We start from the raw sequence: 22,772 nt of genomic DNA, 5'->3' as shown, positions 1-22,772 counted from the left end.
TTATCCACACACTACAACACAGCTGCTAAAACCAGTCTCCACCCAACTTCAGAACGTTAACTTCTCCTTTCGCCTCTTCACATACCTTCCATTTTTCTGCGTGCATGTATGTGCTGAGGCTATGTTGTTGTTGTAGTATGTTGGTGCCATTATTTTGTAATTTTTTTCTCTTCGCTCAAGATATTGTTCATTGTTTCCTCGTTGGTTTATTACTGTAGTAGATAGAGAACTCCTGTTTAATGTGACATCTCCTTAATTTTCTTGATTCAGGCGGAAATTACTCGTTGCTCCAGTGTATTGCTGGCCCCACTATCATACAGTACATCTATGTAAGCATTTATTTAAATGCTTCGAGGCATTTAATTAGAAATTCGTTGAGAAAATGCTATTATAGTACGCAAAATATACATACATACTGTAAATATATATATACATATATGTATATATAAACGTATGTGTGTGTGTGCGTGTAAATATGTATGCATGCATGTATATGTATATATATATATATATATATATATATATATATGTGTGTGTGTGTGTGTGTGTATATATATATATATGTATATATATGTTTGTATATATATACATACACCTGTCTCTATCCAATATATATACGTTTGTACGTATGTATGTATGCAGATATGTATGTATTTATATATGCACGTGCATATATGTGTATGTGTTTTCCTGTGCATGTTTGCGTACATGTGTATATGTGTGTATATATATATATATATATATATACATGAGAGTTTGTGTGTGTAATGACCAAAACTGTGCGTGTCGTTTTTATGTGTGCAGCTATATACCAAGAAAATTATGATGGTGTGATATATATGTGAGTGATATTGAAATACATGCAATAAACAATACATTTGCACACATACGCGCGTGTATGCACGCATGTACATATACGTACATATTATTAATGGATTATTTTCTAAACGTCATATACATTTCTTAATTGCATACTACCTTCCACATCACTGCACAGAATTCATTTCTGATGTTTTGGAGTAAACGATATCTGGTAAGATATATCACGAAATTAAGAGAATATTTCCAGCAAATAACAGTATATTGGAGTAAATTCAGAAAATTCTTTCTAGTCAAAAACAAAACAAAAAATGAACAGAGAAGAAAGAAGATAGAAGTCATGTATATAATGAAGTGTATTCCTTCACCTAAAATCATTAACATTTTCACGCTTCCAGTAAAAGTTCATAGTAGATGAACTCAATTTTCTTGTACTTTTAGTACAAAAAAAGTCGGTATTATATTTTAATGTGTGTGTATGGTAATATTAGTTTGGAATTGAAAACCACCAAAATCTCACAGAGATTATTGTTGTTTTTCAGTTTTTACACAGCGAAACTAGGGTTTCCATATGTTTACAGGATGACCTGGAAGCAATCGCAAGTACTTACAAGTTAAAAATAATGATGATAATTTCTACAAGGCCTGAAATGTTAAGGGTTGGAGCTAGTCGATTATATCGACCTCAGTGCTCGACTGGTACTAAACAGATCGATCCTGAAAAGATAAAAAGTCACGTTGGACTTGGTGGAATTTGTACTCAGAACGTAGATTGATGAAATGCTGTTAAGCATTTTGTCCGGGGCATGCTAGTGCTTGAGAAAGTCTTACGCAGTAAGAGTACAGGCGCAGACACGTCAAGATAGCCCAAAACCTTTACTGGATACTATGCTGGAAGTATGGATACGAGGTAATGGATGCTTCGCACCAACATACACCTGAAAAGGAAATGGACAAAAAGAGGTAGGCAAAAATCCTCTGGGGCTTTGACTTCCAGACAGATAACGTGTTAGAGCACCGAACAATACTACCTAATAATAGTACCTAATAACGTGGCAGTGTCAAGAGATGAACATATTATCATGAAAGAAAGAGAAAAGTTCGATAAATATGGAGACCTGAGAATTGAGACCGCTAAGATGCGACAGCTATGAGAGTCAAGCAGAAAGGTTGTCTTCATTGTTATCGGAGCATGGGGATCAATACCACCCAACCTGAAAAAAGCACCTGGAAACTTTAGAAATACCCTACAATCTAGATGCATTGCAAAAATCGTCATTACTTGGAACTGCACGCACATTGCGTAAAGTTCTGTCTGTCTGAGGTCCTTGTTGTGACTTGACAGACAGTACAAACCCTCAGTAGACACAATATCTTCAATCAACATCACGACATTGGATACTGTGTGAAATAATAATAATAATAATAATAATAATAATAATAATAATAATAATAATAATAATAATAATAATAATAATAATAACAATGATGATGATGATGATGATGATGATGATGATGATGATGATGATGATGATATGATGATGATGATGATATGATGATGATGATGATGATGATGATGATGATGATGATGATGATAAAAATACTTTCTGCTATAGGCACAAGGCCTGAAATTTTTGGGGAATGGATTAGTTGATTTGATCGACCCCAGTACGCAACTGGTTCTTAATTTACCGACTCTGAAAGGATGGAAGGCAAAGTCGACCTCGGCGGAATTTGAACTCAGAGGTCGAGTTTGCCTTTTCATCCTTTTGGGGTTGATAGGTTAAAATAGTAATAAAAGAAAGAACAGTAATGATAATCGACATAGCATGCCATGGTGACAACGGGATCAATGTAAAAGAAGGAGGAAAAAATAAACAATTATTTGAAGTGGGAAATACGAAGGCTGTGGTCAATGAAGAGAGTAGACGTGATACCAGTAGTAATTGGTGCACTTGGAAGTATCAACACTCAACAACCAGCATAACTAAATAAAATTGGTGGAAGTGTGAAAGTAGAACACCTTCAAAAATCAGCATTGCTTGGAACTGCAAGAATTCTTCGCAGGGTTCTTCAAGCATGTCCAGTAAACAAGTGTCACCTTAGTCTGCTGGTTGTGGGCAGCCGACACTTTTCATCATACCCAGCAAAATAAACTGTGAGTGTTCATATAATAATAATAATAATAATAATAATAATAATAATACCGGGAACATGTGAGAGTGATAAAATATGTGAGAGTAATAAAACACTGCTCCGAAATCTATCCAGAAATACTGGGAATAAATACTACGGGATTCCACAGAAATTCTGTCTCTCAAATTCACTCACAAAGCATTACTCGACTAGTGCTCTAGCAGAAAACATTTACCTAAGGTGATCATTGTGAAACCGAATTTGAAATTATATGATTGCGAATCAAACCTCTTAATCTCTAAATACACCCATGCCTACGCTTACACAGAATAAAAAAATATATATTCATGTACATATGTATGTATATGCGCGTGTATATGAGTGCGGGTGTGTTTGTATATATGTATGTGGGGGGGGGGGGGGGGTACGAGTGAGTTTATTTGTATGCCAGTGTGAATTGCTATACTCACAGATGACTAACATATATTCCTGGAGCAGTTTGCAGAATAGGATTCTGTTTATGACTTAAAGCAGCGAAAATATTTACTTGTCCGTTTATACAATCCAGTTCTGGCTGGCTTCGTTTATATCTGCTGACATTTCAGTAAATGTTTACGTTGTGAGACAAGTCATGTACACAGCAAAGGTAGTAACCTCTGAGCTCTATGCCAATCAATCTTCGGTAACTACCGAAAGCAAGGGCACTTTTGTTCCTTGATAGAAAGAGAAAAAGAACTTTAGGAAATTATCTTGCACAGACGTAATGAAAGAGCCGTACATTAGTTTGAAAGCAGCCATTGCAAAATGGCTTTATTAGGAAAGAATTGTCGTGTGAAAGACCTTAAACATCAATAACAGTTATTTGGAGAAATATTCAGTAACCGAATCTTGACTTATATTTAATAAGTTTCTTGGTCATACTATACAAATGTAATGTAACCGCTGATATTGACAGTAATTGTTACACCAAAAATAGTGTTCGTTAGTTGATGTGCTTATTTGTGTTTATGTTTGATGTGTACATGTGAAGATGTATGTGTACGATGGTTGTTTGAGTGTCAGAGTATGCAGTAACGTACTGTTGTGCTATGCTGTATACATGAATACTTGTGCAATGTTTCCGTCAACAATTTGGCGAAGCAGACCAAGACTGATTTTGCGCTCCAGTGAGGGAAATACCATTTAAAATTGAAGGAGGCGATAGGATCTTTTTTTCTTTTTATGTAAGGGCTCATCAGACCTTCCTAGCTCTCTGGCCTCCGAGCTGTTACCCATCCATACGCTTCTGTATTCGTGTAGATTGTCGGAAAGCAGTTTGTTTATCTCGTGCAACTATGTTTCAAGAGTATGTATGTGTGTGTGTGTGTGTGTGTGTGTGTGTGTGTGTGTGTGTGTGTGTGTTTGAAATTAAACGCGTTTATATCTATCGGGTTTGTGTTTACATTGTATGTATGCGCGCGCATGCGTTCTTGTGTTTGTGTAAGTACGTACGCTTTCAATAATTATGTCTGAAAGCTGTGACCCCGTAAGTTTTTTTAATGCGTGTCATATTTTGTGAGTGTGTGTGTGTGTGTGTGTGTGTTTTGCTTTATGAAATACTTTGTGAGCGTTTCCTGGGTATGCGGTGGGAGGAAGTTAGTTGGTTTTTTTTTTAATAAGGAGTCTCAGAGATATGCATGTGTATAGTTAATTAATTTAGAAATTTTAAAATAGGATATGGCATTCGTAAAAATAATTTGTCGACTGAAAAGAAGACAGTAGATATTAAGGGTACGGCAAATTAGAGTTACATATTCGACGCTCTAATTAAAAACTTGATTTTGTTATTTATTTTTTCTATAGAGAGGAATGTCTGATGATCCGGTATACCGAAGTCCCAAGGGTATTGGATGAGCGGAACTGTACAGTATAATTAAAACCATAAATGTTACGTGTATATATATATATATATATATATATATATATATATATATATATATATATGTACACACGCACACACAGAGGTATACATATATACATACATATATGCATATATATATACACAATATATATAACATATATGTAACGATATATATATGCGCATATATGCAACGATAGGCCCGAACCATGCAGAAATATATTAAAAGAAAGAAAATATTAACTATGTAACATGTAGGTGGTTGCTAGACTACAAGGCGATGGAATATACATAAGATATACATAGCTAAATACAATTATGAAATGAAAAATGGTGAAGGATATGGAAAAGAAAAAGAAATGTGTAGAAAATAAGTGAATATAGCATTAAATACATTCAAAGAGAAAGACAAATTAAAATTGAAAATTATGAACTTTGACCTATGAACAAAAATTACTCCCTCTCCACATAATTTTCTTATCTTGTCTTCCTCTATTCGCAGATATTTCCTCAATCTGTTGTATAAATTATGTAATATAATAACAATTCCTTTCTATATACAAATATTAAGAATTTTTTAACTGAAACGAAAAATAAATGTATAAGCTTATATCCTGTTATATACTGTACTTCATTAAACTTGAACTTATTTAATGACGAAAAATGAAATAAAATAATATAAATATAAATGGTTCCTGACAAGATTATTATCTCCCTTGCAACAGTAAGGAACGAATAACAAAGGAAAGAATGACTCACAACCCTACAAAAATTCCAAATGAAAAACTGTGTTTTTCCTTTAATACTTCTTTTCTTTTTATGACTTGGCAAATTGGCCAGACTTGTACGAAGGAGTACGTAGGTTATAAAGTCGAATGGAAATGGCTAGGACTACGCTTATTTTCCTAATAGCTGCACAATTGACAGGTGACCTACGATATACGCGCAATTATTGGTACACCTTCTGCTGCAATAGTTATTTTTGCAAGAAATACAATTAGGAATGTTACAACCTGTACGTAAAATTTTAAATGAAGCTACTTCTCTTTCCATTAAACTAATGAATGTTGTACTATGAACGAGAACAACTTCCATTACACAAATGATCTCTCCATTGTATTTTTATATCCTTCTGTCTTTGAAAGTATTTGTTTTATTCTGTAGAGTAAATTATGTGATGTAATTAACTAACCCTTACTTTCTACTAGAGAGAGATAGAAATAAATCGAAATCATTTATTCTATATCAAATATTAGCACAACGATAGTAACTTCGAGGGTGATAGTAAGTCGATTAAATCAATCCTAGTACTCAAATGGTACTTATTTTATCGACTCCGAAAGGGATGAAAGTCAAAAACCGACCACGGCGGAATTTGATCTCAGAACGTGAAGTCAGACAAAATGTCACTAGGCATCTTGCCGGTGTGCTAACATTTCTGACAGCACGCTGCCTAAAACTTTATATACCAATATTAAAGATTTATCGCTAAAGCGAAAATACCATAAAAAATATGTTGAAAGATATATGATATATCTCATTCCATTAAACTTAAATTTGTTATACGAAAGGAAAAATAAGTAAAATTGTCTCTTAACAGGATGATTCTTTTCCTTCCAATAGAAATGACGGTACAGCCAATGAAAAAAAAAGAGGTTAAAAAGGAAAAGTTACTCAAAAATAAACCGTAAGGGTTTAGAGAAAATTAGAAGATACTAGAAGTGATCGTAATACTGTGTGAATATTTAGATAATTTCAAGATTCCTATTGTGGATTATGGGATGCATCATCAGTGGTTTTTCTCTGGTCTTCCTGAGTTGATCAAGTCTTGGTTTACATCAGTAGTACAAGCCACAGATCAGCTCTTTTTAATGGAACTTATGTAATGCAACTTATGGGCCTCCTTTGGAAGCGCACTTCAATTGCCATGCACTGTGCCTTCCATTCCCGATTTCTACACTGCTTTACCAGCCCCTTGCATATGTTTCTCCCAGGCCACAGTCAGCTTCCACATGGTTACCTGCTTGTTGGAATTTGAGATCAATATGGTTGTTAGTATGATGTGATAAAAACCAAATTATACTTGCATTAAAACTACATCTCTGATATGAATATAAGAGAAGGACGAATAAAACAATTTATAGAAACTGAGATAGAGAAAATAACAATTGCGCAATGAATATACAGATTAGAAGTGGAATGCAATGAATAAATAAATATATCAATCAATCAATTACTTAACAAACAAGAAAGTATTGGTTACAGGCTGGTGATGTGAAATGTCTTGAAAGCAGCAGCAATAAAACAGGTGACATAAATTAGAATCAAGGCGTCGTCTACAGGTAGATCATGCTTCTGCAAAGATACTTAATCGATCTGCATAGACTAAGAGTTGATAATAGAAACTAAGTGAAATAAATGAAGGTCTGACATTACACTTACATAAATATGTACACACACCACACACACACACACATGTATGTATGTATGTATGTATGTATGTATGCATGTACGTACGTACGTATGTATGTATGTATGTATGTATGTATGCATGTACGTACGTACGTATGTATGTATGTATGTATGTATGTGTATATAAATGAGATGTATATATGTATGTGTATATAAATGTCTACATGTATGTATAGCCGCGAAAGGCTCCGAATATATATATATATATATACATATTGCACACACACACACACACACACACACACACACACACACACACGTACAATTTGTATTTATAATCATTCATGGTATGAAACAGGCTGGTGGTGCATGATAGTTCAGTGTAAGATATTTAGATAGTTGCGCAAGCACCTGCCATACGAGTACCAACAATTTGACCTCTTTGAAAGTCCGATAGATCTTTCATTTTAATGAATTTTAATTACCATTTATTGATATCTGGAAAGAAACAGCACTTTTAGCAAAACATATTAAGCAACACTAATAATAAATTTAAAAAAACATAAAAATAAACAAGCATTTGACGGTTTTATAGATATTTCATAATTATGATGCAAGCTGTTTCCATTCTTTTGTCCAAACCCCCTGTATATATATGTATGTATGTATGTATGTATGTATGTATGTATATATATATATATATATATATATATATATATATATATATATATATATATACATACATACATACATGCATGCATGCATACATACATACATACATACATACATACTTACATATATATATATATATATATATATATATATATATATATATATATATATATATATATATATATATATATATATATATATATATATATATATATATATATATGACAAACAGAGCCCCTCTTAATACTAGTAATAAGGTAAATATCAAATGTATTCAAAAGTTAAGCACGTATTTTCATCTGACGATTGCTTCTGAATCCAACGTTGAGATATATTGTCTTTATGTGTTCGGTTTTCTGTATCATGCGGGCTGGTGTATATTTTCAGAAAGTATACTTATGTATATATAACAGTGTAGGAACATGTATTTATGTATAAGCTAAATTATTACATATACACTTATATACGTATATGAAGATTTCTGGTAATATAGACATTATGCCTGTGAGATACTTATATGTCCACGAAAACAGCACCCTTAAACACTAACTCTTGTTTACGCTCATATAAACACCCAGACGAACTAATATACACATGCTTGCACAAAATCTTAAAAGCAATTGATTAATTTTATTTCCAACGCCTTTAAGTTCTCTTTTTAACCTCCTCCTACTGTAAGCATAGATTTTTTTGTTGCTCTGAATAACACTCTTTTAATATTTCTAATTTAATCATCGCATCCTCTGTTGTCTCTTAACTCTGAAATTAATTCAAATGATTTTATTTACGGTATTTAATCAATTATAGCGGCGAAGTCTTAGCCAGTCTTTTACATCCACAGCTCTCTAATCTGGTTAGTTTTTCTAATTTCTAAATGTACAGAACTGTATACCATACTGTCGGCATGTCTTTGAGTAGCTATTGTTGCTGGACAATATCTTCCCAATTCACATTTTAATGTTACTTGTCCTTGTGTTTGGCGCCATATTTTTATTGTTAGCTGGTTCTTTGCAATCGTGTGAGTAGGGATAAACAAACAAAAGTCAAAGAAAAGCAATCAATAATGTGCTCGAGTGAGTAGGCAAACTTGATAACTATTGATATTACAATTCTATCGCTCTTGTTAGTATCAAGTAATCAAGGGTATGATTAACTTTCGTGACATTGATTAGAAGCAGAACACTGGTGGTAGGAAAGGCATTTAAATGGAAGACGGATAAATATAAGAATAAGGGGGTTACATTTGGTATCAAACGCACAGGAAACAACGTCAGAAGAAAGAAGGCATATAAAAAGGAAAATAGGGTAATTTGTCCAACAATTGAGGACAAAAACTGATAGAAATATTTTTAAAAAATAACATGACTTAATTAACTAAACCCTGGGATAGTTAAACTGAAATTGTGACATTGGGAGTTCTAAAACAATACAACAAATAAGCTAGAATTTCATGAAACAATTTTATTATAGTTTATAGAATTTAAATATTTTGCAGCAGATGTGGCTACTGTCTTCGCTAATTAGTTCTGCTTTGTTCAATATCAAGTGAATAAAACGGAGCGAATTCATAACCTATGTGTAATACATCGAAAAAGTCACGTGTCACCAGTTTTGTACATTCTTTTATTATATAATGATACTCAGATATTTATTTGACAGAAATCAAGTTTATCTTTGTAATCTTATAGGAATTTGAGAGGCAGATAGATGGTGTATTTCATATTTTGAGGAAAAGATATTTCAGCTCCTTCAAAATATTGGTTTCAAATTTTGACGCAAGGCCAGTGAGTTTGGGGGAGGGGCTAAATCGATTAAATCGATCCCAGTGCTCAACTGGTATTATCTTATCGACTCCGAAAGGATGAAAGGCAAAGTGGGCCACGGCAGAATTTGAACTCAGAACATAAAGACGGACGAAATGCCGCTAAGCATTTAACAACATTTACAGACATAATATACTCTATGCTGGGCAATTTTTATAACTTAGAAAAATTATAATTATTTCACATCAATAATTTCTCATTGAAAATAGTGAATTTTAAACAAAATTGATTAGTTTCAGTATCCTATTCTTATTGTACAACGAGATTGACAGGAAGAATGTAGAAATGCTCCTCCATCGACTGACAATTTCACACTTGCTTGAAGAAATAAAAATGTTTTACTTCCGGCCTGAAATTTCAGTTTTCCAACCTAAGAATTTCAGAAGCTATTCCAGTAATCGCCAAAAGAAATATTACAATTATAATCATTGATGGTTGCAAAAGACACCTATTACTATAATGGTGTATAGTATAAAGCAATTACTTTTGTTGATATAACTATCATCATCATCATCACCATCATAATCAACATCACCTTCATCGTCGTCTTCGTTGTCGTCATCATCGTCATCATTATCAGTAATTAACTTTGTTAAGTGATAAATACATTTATTAAAAAATGAAGCTAGCGAAATAATTTCATCCTTACTACTGCTGCTGCTGCTACTACTACTACTACTACTACTACTACTACTACTACTACTACTACTACTACTACTACTACTACTACTACAACAACAAACAACAAATACTACTGATAATGGCATAAATTCAGCTGGTAACGCTTACCATATTCATGACATTTAACTCAATGCTGATTTTGACATGGCTGTAGGAATAATTATGTTGATAATTTAAGAAATTCTAGTTCCAGTTTGTACGAGTATAGATTATTGCTTAGCCACACAGACGCGTGAATGCCATCCCTGTATATATTTCTGTTGGTTCTAAGGCAGTTAGACAGCGTGGTATTTGCTCAAGCAAGAGACCAGACAAAGAAAATCAGAGTAGATTGACCAGTGTATGAGTTGATCTTGAATCATTCTGAAATGAGAAAGTGAATTATCAGAAAACTGCATTGTTCTAATGTCGCTCTGTATTGAACTGGGATTCAGACGTGACATTAAGAATAGTTGGGAACTTATTTCAGCCTTACTGCATGTTCACAATAATGCAAGTTGGAAACACACTTGAAAGTTTTGTGAGAAAACGACGAAAGTGAAACAATATCTGCATATACTTGGAAGGAATTATGAATTCATAGCACAATTTTATTTGGTTGGCATCGAATAAAAAGCAGATAAGCATGCATGCTTAAAGTGGCTTTCTCAGAGCTTTAGTATATATAGTTCTCTTTTCTATATCTTTACTCTTATTTTTTCAAAAGCATTTAACCAGTTTTCACCACTAGCACTAATATTATTATAATGACCGAAGATGAAGTGCGTAATAATATTTAGTCTCAGAGAACTTGAATGTTAGAGTCGATTAAGAAGCCGTTTGTAATTAGTCCTTGGCGCTGTTTACATTCGTGACGAAGGCTATCTTGATCGAGTCTCACAACTGTAAGCACCAGCGCTTTAAACTCGTAAACGATTATATATTTGTAGCGTCTGTATCAATTACTCTTGCAGATAAGTTAATTTCGATATAACAATGTGAAATTTAGCGCTCACTTAATGCTATGTAATCTGGAAATCATCTCTAATCTAATAGATAGGAAGTAGTGGACGTTTAATTTCTTCCAGACTTCGATTTCACATCCTGTACTGTTTGGTTATACTTTAATCATCCATGGTTGATAAAATGAGCACTGTCGTATACTGTGTATTAAAAAGTCTATGATATCAATACGCAAATGCAAAAGAACTAGAAATTAGCATCCGAGGAAATGAATGTGTAGGTAGGTTTAAATTCGTAGTTATAGACTTCTTTTCACTTCATTTATCTAACCAATGCTGATAAAAACATTAATATTACTTAATCATATATCTCCTTACTATCAGAGAGCGTGCGTGTGCTTATCTCATGAATCTGTTTTAGCAAGCAACTGTTACCATTATCACTACAATCAACGCCTATTACACCTCTGCTGTGGTTAATCCCAAAAATATTTTTAAAATCTTTGATACAAATATAATTGCTAATATCAGTATATCAGTGAACATATAAACCCCAACGATTGGTTTACGTTAACATTTCCGCTAATGTGTATATATATATATATATATATATATATATATATATATATATTTGTGTGTGTGTGTGTGTGTATGAGTGTGCATTCTTTTATTATTTTATTTGTTTCAGTCATTTGACTGGGGCCATGCTGGAGTACCTTCGGCCGAACAAATCGACTCCAGGACCTATTCTTTCTAAGCCTAGTACTTTTTTAACAGTAACTTTTGCCGAACCGCTAGGTTACGGTGACGTAAACACAGCAGCATCGGTTGTCAAGCGATGCTAGGATGACAAAAACAGACGCACAAAAACATACATACATACTGGAAAGCTGAAATCTACAAGATTTTTCACTCACTCTTTCTCTGTTTATTTTCTCTTATTCCTTTCTGTTGAAGAGCACAGGCGCGAAACGTAAAAGATTCTTTCATTTTTCTCGAGCGTCAAACTAATACACTTGGTTGTTGTTCATACACCTGTCTTCATCTTTTGTTTCTCTATAAATTTCAACTATATATATATAAAAAGTAAAAAGTACATATATATATATAGGAGGGGATTCGTTCAGTTTCCGTCTACCAGATCCACTCACAAGGGTCTGGTCCATCCGAGGCTATAGTAGAAGACACCCATTCAAGATGCCATGCGGCGGGACATGCTCTGAGCAATGTGGTTGGGAAGCAAGCTTCTTACCACACGCGCAATAGATAGATAGATAGATAGATAGATAGATAGATAGATAGATAGGTGGACGGACAGACGGACAGACAGACAGACAGACAAACAGACAGACAGATATATATATAGATATTTACATACATGCATACATGTATATTTGTATGTATGTATGTATATATAGCAAATGAAGGACGGAACATGGAATATACGAGAATTTATTAATCACGACAATTGTTTCGACACATCTAGCATCGATCCCTCATGGGTGGCACATTCAACAACTAAATCAGGAGGACCCAGCGGTGCAGATGTACTCAGTCGGGTGATAAATAGATACAACTTATTAAAATAATAGTTCCGCAATGTAAATTCTTGTTTTGTAGAAAGAAAACAGCCAGACGGAAAAAAAAAATTTCTTCATTTATATAGAAGATCAAAAATAAAATCACAGATGGGAAAAAAGAGAAACGAACACGCAATACAGCGAGAAAAGTATTAAAAATAACCGTTAACAAATATGGGTGTATAAACTCCCTTGGGCAAGCTGCATAGCACGAGTACACTTGCTCATACAAGCATCCGCGAAAATGTGAGCATACGCACACGTGAGGTTTGGTGCACTCATGATCACAAAGCGAGTTAGCTATCTACTTGGTGTTTGCAAGAATGGGCGGGGTTTAAATGTAAACTTAAGTCATCCATACCGTGAAGTAAATTAAATCATGTTAACGGTTACTCAAAATTCCTTCCAACTGCATTGTGCGAACGTACATTTATATGGATGTAGGCATCTCGTGAGTCTTTCACAAATTCTATTGATGATCTTCTCGTTAGTCCACAGAATAGACAGGGATTCGTCGGAGCAGAGACGGCATCTCCTGGAAATTATATTGTATGATTTCGCGTGCCTTACTATGGACCAAGTTATACTGTACTTCATCTTATCCTACTTCAGTCACCATACAAAATCGGCCAAAGATGTTGAATGTCTGTTGTTGATTGTCTTAAAGATGGCGACATGGTTACGATAATGATTCTTAAATGAATCAGCCGTGTACCCAATATAAACATACGGTCCTCCCCTTGTATGCTCGGTACATTTATATACAAGAGTTGTACTCATACAAAGATTCATCAAAGGACATTTTGATTTTTCTCTGCATGAGCATTTAACGTACTTATTTGTATACAAGGTAGTTCCGGCCCCATTTACCGGCGTTGTTACCGTGTTAGCTGTATCATAACTATTTCTACAGCTACAATGTGGTGGTAACTGGTGTTTATCATTGCAGTTTACATCTGCTTGGTTAGTATTTAGATACATATGTGTCGCTAGATCCAGTAGGTGGGTTATTGCACCATTGCCGCATTTTGCTATTGTTTATGCGATGCATATGCTGGCCTAAATTAGCAGAATCGGCGTAGGATACCTTCACGGAGTGCCGATTAAAATAGCATGATATCGATTAGGAAAACATTTGTCCAAAGCAGCAATCTTAGTTGAAATATGCGAACAGAAAATCGAGATGAACCAAAGGACATCTTGATTCCTATATCTGTTGTTAGGTTTATTTGATCGAGTGTGCTATACAGGATTGGAACAAGCAGTTGAATTATTATAACGCGTGTGTCTATGAGTTTTTGTTGGTAGTTCATTGACATGAATAATGTCTAAACAATTGTCGTGATTAATAAATTCTCGTATATTCCATCTTCCGTCTTTTATTTGCCATATACATAACGATCACTGTGAAAGTGACCGTTCTATATATAGACTATGAGGGGTTCAGTTTACTTGTGATCAAAGCGAATAGGTACGCTGGATAAGAGCCATAATTGATCGACCATTAGATTCTAAGATCACAGCGAAAGGCTGTGATCAAGGGATCCGTGTTAGGGTTCCGTTATAGCATATACATATTAGAGGAAAAATCAAAATCAAAGTAGAACGAGTATCTCAAGTCATTTAGAATAACTTAATGAGGTTTCTGGGATAAACTAGGTGGTTGGTTAGCCGTCCGTGGCCAGGGTATTCCGTCATCAGAGACAAGGTATGCTTATTTTAGACGAGGAAAAATTACAGTTTACAAGGAATAAAATTCACAGTTTATAAGGAATAAAATAGAAGAATAAAGAGTAAAAGTAGTTAGAAGAATATAGGCAGGAGAATAATGTTCACAACACATCTTTTTCCAGAGGATAAGGATGTTGCTCGGTACTTCCATGAAAGTATACTATATTCTTCTAACTACTTTTACTCTTTATTCTTCTATTTTACTCCTTTATTCTTCTATTTTATTCCGTTTAAACTGTGAATTTTATTCTTTGTAAATTTTGTGTTAAATATTCTAAAATATTCAGTCTAAAATAGTCTAAATAGCCTAAAATATTCTAAAATATTGTCTAAAATATTCATACCTTGTCTCTGATGACGGAATACCCCGTGCACGGACATGCTAACCAACCACTTGGGTTATCCCAGAAACAGCTGTAAGACTTCAAATTCACCTTACCCTAATTAAATTATTCTAAATAACTTGAGATACTCGTTCTACCTTGGTTTTGAATTTTCCTCTGATATAATAATAATAATAATAACAATAATATATATATATATATATATATATATATATATATATATATCATTATAAAGCAATTAAATTGTTTTAATTTCAAAAGCGTTATCCATGCTATCGGTCGTGTCAATGTTACAAAATTGAACAAACCGAATAAAAGATTTAATTTTACATCACTTAGCACAAATTTCATGCTTCTAGATGTTTCTGTAAACTTTTCCGACAAAAAAGTTCTGATTGATTGACTCGGTTTCTTTTACTTTCATATCTCAAAATTAGCAACTCTTGTTCAATTCGCTCGGGCAGTGTAAGCAATATTTAGTTTATTGCATTGACTATCTATACATTAACAGAATTACATTATTTTTATGAGAGGTCTCGTAATAGTTCAATTTATAGATCCTAAATGAAACTAACGATTCATTCTTTCATTATCTCGAGTGAATCGACGAATGTTGCCATTCTCTGCATCGTAGAGTAAGGACATTAATCGAAAATTTGAGGTTGATCAAATATTGTAAGAATACATAAATACACTAGGGATTGGAATCGCTGGGTGATTGCAACTAATATTATTCGGTGACCACCGATTACTTTTATTGCTTTCATATGTCATTTCCAATGACATGCGTACTTATTTTTAAAAAGAATTATAGTAGTTTTACTGTTCATATTAGATTTTTCATTAGCAATTATTCTACAAGAAAATGGCGTGTAGTCTTAATATCATCAGATTCTAACTTAATTCTTCCGTAGCAAGAACTCTACTATCAAGCATTTGAATAAACATCATCGTTATTTAAATCACAAAATCAAAGTACAATAAAGAACCAAGGCTAGAACAACTTTAGTTGGTTGATACAAATAGAATAAGAGAACAGCTTGAAAGAGAATCGCCCTCACCTCATTAGAAAATCCTATTTTAATTCAATGAGAATTTAATCACCGCCATCAGCCTGTTTTATTGTAGCGATTATAGGAATTATAGAAGTCATGAAGGAGGTATAAGTTTCCCCTTTCATAAATCACAGAAGAAGCTAATATAACTTCTCAATGAAGCGGGTGCTGTATTGATAAACTGCATGTAAACTAAATCTATGACCGTGTTTCGATTCCCAATAATAGCCTTGTATTATTGCTTAACTTCCTACCGAGAGATACATAGAACATCATAACCGCATTCCTTTTCTATAAATAAGAATTGTTGTGTTTATGTAAGAAATCAATATTACTCTGCAATAAAGACTAATAACTAATTTTAGGACATCACGAAACATTCCTAACCTTCCTCTTATCCAATGATTTCGATGAAATATTCAGATTCGTTCAAGTTTTAATACATATTGAATTAAAACTTGTGAATTAATCTATACGACAGCTTCTGAGGAAATTAACGACAGAATTCTCTAATTATAATCACCTTGATATTTCTTTAATATCTTCATTTATATTATGCAAACGAAACTTCTACTTCGTAGATTATATTTGTTCATTTTCTCCATGTGGTAAACGAAATCAGTTGTTCTTGACAATTTTACTCGGAGGTGTTGCACTTTCCCTCTTATTCAACATTTACATTTTATGAGAAGGTGGCAGCAACAACTTTAATTAGCGACAAAAACATACATTATTAACTTCCTTGACAATGTTAATATTAATCAGCATGACAATGCATTTGTTATATTTCCACATGGCGTCTTTAGAAAGTTGATGAATTCAGAAAAAAAAATTATATTTTGCACATTCTCAATGAAAGAAGGATAATTTCGACAGCTTCAGTTAAATCACGCGCATAATTATTCAGTTCTTACAGAATAATTATTAATTCTGATTTTCGAAATCATTACAGATTCCATCACTTCTCGATGAGAAACTCCAAAATCATATAATTAATTATTGAAGTATAAGTTTGGTACATACAGTAACTATAGCTATATATCTCTTATAATGCACACGTGAAATGCTAAACTTCCACACACAAAAAATTAGAAACAAATTAGATATTTTTTAAATAACTATATATGAAAAAGAAATAGTTAAAGGGGCATAGTATAAAATGAATAGCATTCTATTACATCATAAAGCAGCATATTCACAAAAAAACTTATAAAAAGCGTAAACAAAAAGTGAATAATCAGAAATCATTAGAAAAAAAAAATAAAAAGAACGAAATAGTAAATGTTACAATGAAGAAAAAAATTGTGTAAGATCTTGTTCTGAATGAGAATTGTCTCAAAGATATCGGGAAATTGCCACTTCAATCTTAGTATAGACTTTTTAAGAAAACTATTGTTAACTGGAAATAAATTTTTCTTAAAAATCTCTTGTCAGTTTTGCTGTCATCCAACCGGATGTCACTGTTGATGTGTGCCATTACTTTTGTTATCAACAACATGGTTGAGAGAAAATGACTCAGGGGAGCGTTCCGTATAATAATTAGAAATATGTTAGGGTCTTACATATGTAATATAGTGGATTGAAAAGTGTCGATTAACCGAGATTATCTAAGCAATTATTAGACAAAAACTCTCTGAAGATGTTCAAAATTTAAGACAAGGAAATAATAACTTCTATAAGATCAGTTTATCGACATTTTGGGGGCAGTATAAACAATACAGATTTAAATAGATCTGGCTTTTAACCTTTTGAAACAGCGAAAGCCCTTTGGTAGTCGAGATTTCGTTTGACTATATTCCATGGAAGGCACAAAGACGATCGATATCATGGTTTTCTATTTATGCCTGAAAACGATGATAGTTCTGTCTTATAGCAACCTTAAGCACAGAATATGTGGCCGTCCACTTTTGCGTCTTCCAGGAGCATACCCAAATGAAAATGCGCCCGCTGAAGGATATTCGTGGGTTTAAAGGGTTAAAGCCAACTGGTGAAAAAAACAGAAGTGTTTCGATACCATAAGTCCTTTTCAATAAAGCATATTTTGCTCAGTTGGCAATATATATATCTATGTTTATATATGTGTGTGCGTGCGTGAGTGTGTGTGTGTGTGTGTGTGTGTGTGTGTGTGTGTGTGTGTGTGTGTGTGTGTGTGTGTAATGTGAGTGTATTTGTCTATGTACAGAAATTTAGTGGTGCTGATTATAAATATCAACAATAGGATATGTAATACTGTGAGCTGAGATATTTTGATAATCCGAGAATACAATAGCAATTAGAAGACAAAACTCCTTCTAAAAGGTGCCTAAAATCTAAAGCTAGTCGACATTTTGTAACCTGTGTATAAATCCATTCGTTTTGTAATGAGAATGAATTACACAGAAAGAGACGCTGTCAAAAGAAATAATATTTTCGAATTATGTCGTCTTTAAATATAAACATAATGATTATCACATTGAAATGCGACATTCAGACTAACTTCCTTTGTCTTTCTCTCAGACAACTTTAAGCCAAAATATTCTGTCGGAAATGACTAGACATAAAAGTAGCAAACAGTAAGTGACTTCGTTGTTATGTAATAGTATGAAATATAGGAAAGGAATAATGATTTTAATGTGTCACGTTAAATGAGAATGACTGATCGTATATGATGGTGTATACAGAAATAGCCGACGTGGTATTTAAAATGAAACAGTGGAATACCGTCATTTCTTTCTGTATACTTAAACTTGATAATGCAGACTGAGTGTTAGCAGTACGGAAAGCAAGCTGCTGAAGTAAGATGCATTCAATGTGATTATAAATGAAAAGAGGTGCGGAAAGAATGTAAGAGAAGTGTTGAAAATAATGGATTATCTGTATCAATAAGAGTCTCAAAGGAAAAATCGTTTATGGATTGTTGACTCAGCAAAATTAGCAACCGCTCTGATTCATCAGAAGACAAATAATGACGATATGATAACGATGTTTCAACAAATAAAACAAAACAAAAAATCAATATATATTTAAAAGCTAGAAAGAAAATAAAATTCTTTTATAAAAAAAATAACCAGAATAGCTGCTGCTAGGAATAGGCATGTGGTTGGAAACTTTATAGTGTTGTAGTTTCTTTATGAGGGTAAAACAACATTTTTCAGGGTGGGGGGGAACAAAAAAACAGAACGACCCGAATCGATATAGAAATGAGTTAATTAACTTACATTGATAAATTGATAGCGGTCTCCTTTAATTAATAGCACAACAAGAAGCAACTACATTGATATCAATAGCTTCTTCAAATGTTATATAATTGATTTGAAACTATATAAAAACGTTTGATTCTTTGAACAAGCGTCATATGAAAAATCTGTACTGAGTGGCGGATTCTTCTCTCTGGGCGTTATCCACGCACAAAGTATATTGACTCATCATGACAAAAAGTGCTGTTATAAAAAGATAATCAGAGAAATACAGAGTGCAAACATTATAAGGAGGCAGTAAAGATGTAAAGGTATGTTGAAGCAATTGCATAAAAAACCATGAAGCTGACAATGCTATTCTATTGCTAAATCTTTAAAGCGTACTGCATTGATACATCTTGACTTGGCAAGCGACAATTATACGAGTTGGTATCAAAATGTTCCCGGACTAGTTCTGTCGCGCGCCAACAGATGGCGGTACACGATAGTGTGTGCAGTGAGAGCTAGCAGTGACTCATGAGGCAGTGTGCCGAGTAGCATCGCTATGTTTATTTCGCAAGTTGTGAAATTTGTGTTTTTGTGATCACGTGTATGCTGTACTCTGCGGTTTTATCATGGATTTGCGTTAAACCTGGGAAGTTTGAGAAAGCTTACGGCGACGAAGAAATGGGCCATACGCAATGTTTCGAGTGACATAGGCGCTCCAAAAGCAGAAGAACGTCCTCTGGAAGACCTACCACAAGTGTCACCCCCGGAAATGTGGAGAAAATTCATCAACTTGTGCATGAGGATCATCGACATTAACGACATTGCTGATGTTGTTGGTCTGTGATATGGGCCCGTGCAGGCAATCCTAACGTCTGAATTAAACATGCGGCATGTCTCTGCCAAGTTGTCTCCCGCTTGCGACCACTGAGCTCAAATAACATCGCGTCTGTTAAGATCTGTCTACATCTCCATCAGTGTGCTGCTGATGACCCATCCTTCATGTCGAGGATCATCATCGGTAACGAGAGTTGGGTCTATGGGTACGACTCTGAGAAGAAGCAGCAGTCGTCGAAATGGAAGAGCCCTTCACGACCAAGGAAGGCACGACAGAGTCGCAGCTCAATCAAGAGCATGCTCATAATATTTTTTTTTTGCGACATCTGTGGTATTGTGGATCGAGAATTCGTCCCCCAAGGCCAGATCGCCAATCGAGAGTTCTACTGCGACATTTTGAAGCGTTTGAGAGAGACCATTTTGTGAAAGAGACCGGATCTGTGGAGCGCGAAGAATTGGGTACTTTACGATGATAACGCACCGTCGTCGAGCACTCCTCACTCCTAAGTTTCTCTCCTAAACAGCATGATAACGCTTCTGCACCCACTCTATTCACCAGATTTAGCACCTGCACACTTCCATCTCTTCCCCCAAGATGAAAATGCCACTCAAAGGTCGCCGTTTTAATACTGTTGCCGAGATCCAGAGCGAATCACAGAATGTCCTCGATTCACTTACGAAAAACGACTTCCACGCCGGATTCCAAATGCGGCAGGTGACTATTTCGAAGAAGATGATGTTAAAACTTGTGTAAATAAGTTTTTTCTTTTATCAAACACAACTAGTCCGGGAACGGTTTCATACTACCTCATAGTTGTTGAAAATCTGCAGTTGATAAAAACTATGGGAATGTCTTTCATTTTTCTCTACTTACTAGTTTGTTATAATATATAGTAAGCAGTCAATAATATAACTGTTTTAATATATAAAACCAATTTTTCTAAGGATAATAAGACTACAGATCTGCCTCCTAGATCTTTAATGATTGAGTAGATGTATGCATAGATATTTAGATAACTGCTTATAAAGGTGCATTGAATACAATGATTAGAGCAAACAATAATTATAAAAAAATATTAAAAAACCCCAGTCATAAACATTTTTCTGCAATACAAATGTTATTTAAGTGTTTCGAAAATTTACTACAACCCTCGCAAAATACTATGAATCTTAAGTCACAGGGAAGAAAGTCATCAGTTAAATGATGTAAACCGAACAACATAAGGAGCAATCTTGAGTGTTAATGGTGAAAAGGTGACCAAGTTATTCTATTAAATAATGTAGAATATTAATCCAAGTTAGATCTAAAGCAATATAGTCATCGTTCTAGCTTTCACACGAATGTAAATATCGAAAACATTTCTCGCATACCTTTGTTAGGAAAGTGTTAAACTCCAGGAAAAACATTCTTGAGAATCATAGCAGAGGTTATACTGTCTATCTTCTCAGTACACACAATTTTACAGCAGATTAACCTGTAGAATATAAATGAGGCGCATGACAAAGAATGCAATAACAAGAAACGCAAAAAGCTCCAAATGGATGCTAAAATTAATTAAAGGATTAAAGCTAACGGAGAAAGAAATATAGAAAACTATAGATCATGCACTTCTCTATTCTATAAAGTGTGCATGGAACTGCGAGTCCGTGTTTTTGTGAGTATGAGTATGAAAATACTTTTCAATAAACATTTTTGTCACATATTTCATCTGATGGCAATTATCTCCTTTCGATCAACGTAACAACCAAAGTATTCACCGTAGTTTTAAAACCATCAACATCAAGGCAACAGATACCTTCACTGGAATAGTCTATGAAACACCAGAAATCTTTTATTTCAGTCCCGTACTCAATTGCACGTTGGGATTTCTGTTGAAAGGTTTAGTAGCAGATCAATATTTCTATAAGTAACGATCGTTCACCCGTACTTCAGATAAGGCCGATCTGAAGCAAAATAATAACTACAACAACAGCAGTATCAACAATAATAATAACAACAACAACAACAGATGCACTACAACAACAGCAGTATCAACAATAATAATAACAACAACAACAACAGATGTAACTTAAATTGCAAATAATGCTTTTCATCAAGGTATACTCCTTTGATTTCCTAGTGGCTAACAAATAAAGGACCTTCGTTTAGGGATAAAACATTCTGAACTTAGATATCCACATTATTTCAATAATCCTTCAAATGCTCAAAACACTTCTGAAGATTTTTTTTTTTTTTTTGTTCCTAAGAGGCAAACTTTCTGGAGAACTTCTACAGAGCAGGCACTCCATTCCAATCTCTTTCATCCATTTGTCTGTATCATTACTCACAGTCCCCATTATATCAACTGTCACAGACACAGGTTTTATGGATTTCATCATCATCATCACTACCATCATCATCATCATCATCATCATCATCGTTCTCATTCTTATTATTTATATATTTATTTATCTATTTTTTTTTATTTCAGTTACGCTAACTGGAGCGTTGCAGTGTCCCAAAGATTTTACCCAGAAAACAACCGAATGTTTAGCAGATTATACAAGAGAATTGAATAATGTTGAAAATAATGAGTACAAACTATTAACTGGAATTGAAGTTGAAGCTATCAGAGCATTTTGCAGGTATATATATATATATGTTAACAAATTTTTTCTCAGATACGAATTCGTTTCAATCTTG

General features: G+C 33.9%; 1 protein-coding gene across 1 annotated transcript in view; it reads left to right on the top strand.

Annotated features, from left to right (window-relative positions):
• The window catches only part of LOC106868175 (uncharacterized), a 339,683-nt gene that overhangs the window by 261,223 nt on the left and 55,688 nt on the right, over window positions 1-22,772 (top strand). The window contains exon 2 of the mRNA XM_014913319.3: window positions 22,561-22,714. Coding sequence (XP_014768805.1) covers window positions 22,561-22,714 — 154 coding nt within the window. The remainder of the gene's footprint in view (window positions 1-22,560; window positions 22,715-22,772) is intronic.

Source organism: Octopus bimaculoides, chromosome 6 (assembly GCF_046866305.1).
Source record: "Octopus bimaculoides isolate indiv1 chromosome 6, ASM4686630v1, whole genome shotgun sequence".
NCBI lineage: Eukaryota > Metazoa > Mollusca > Cephalopoda > Octopoda > Octopodidae > Octopus > Octopus bimaculoides.
Note: the sequence above shows the minus strand (reverse complement) of the source record. Positions and strands in the feature narration are given on the sequence as shown.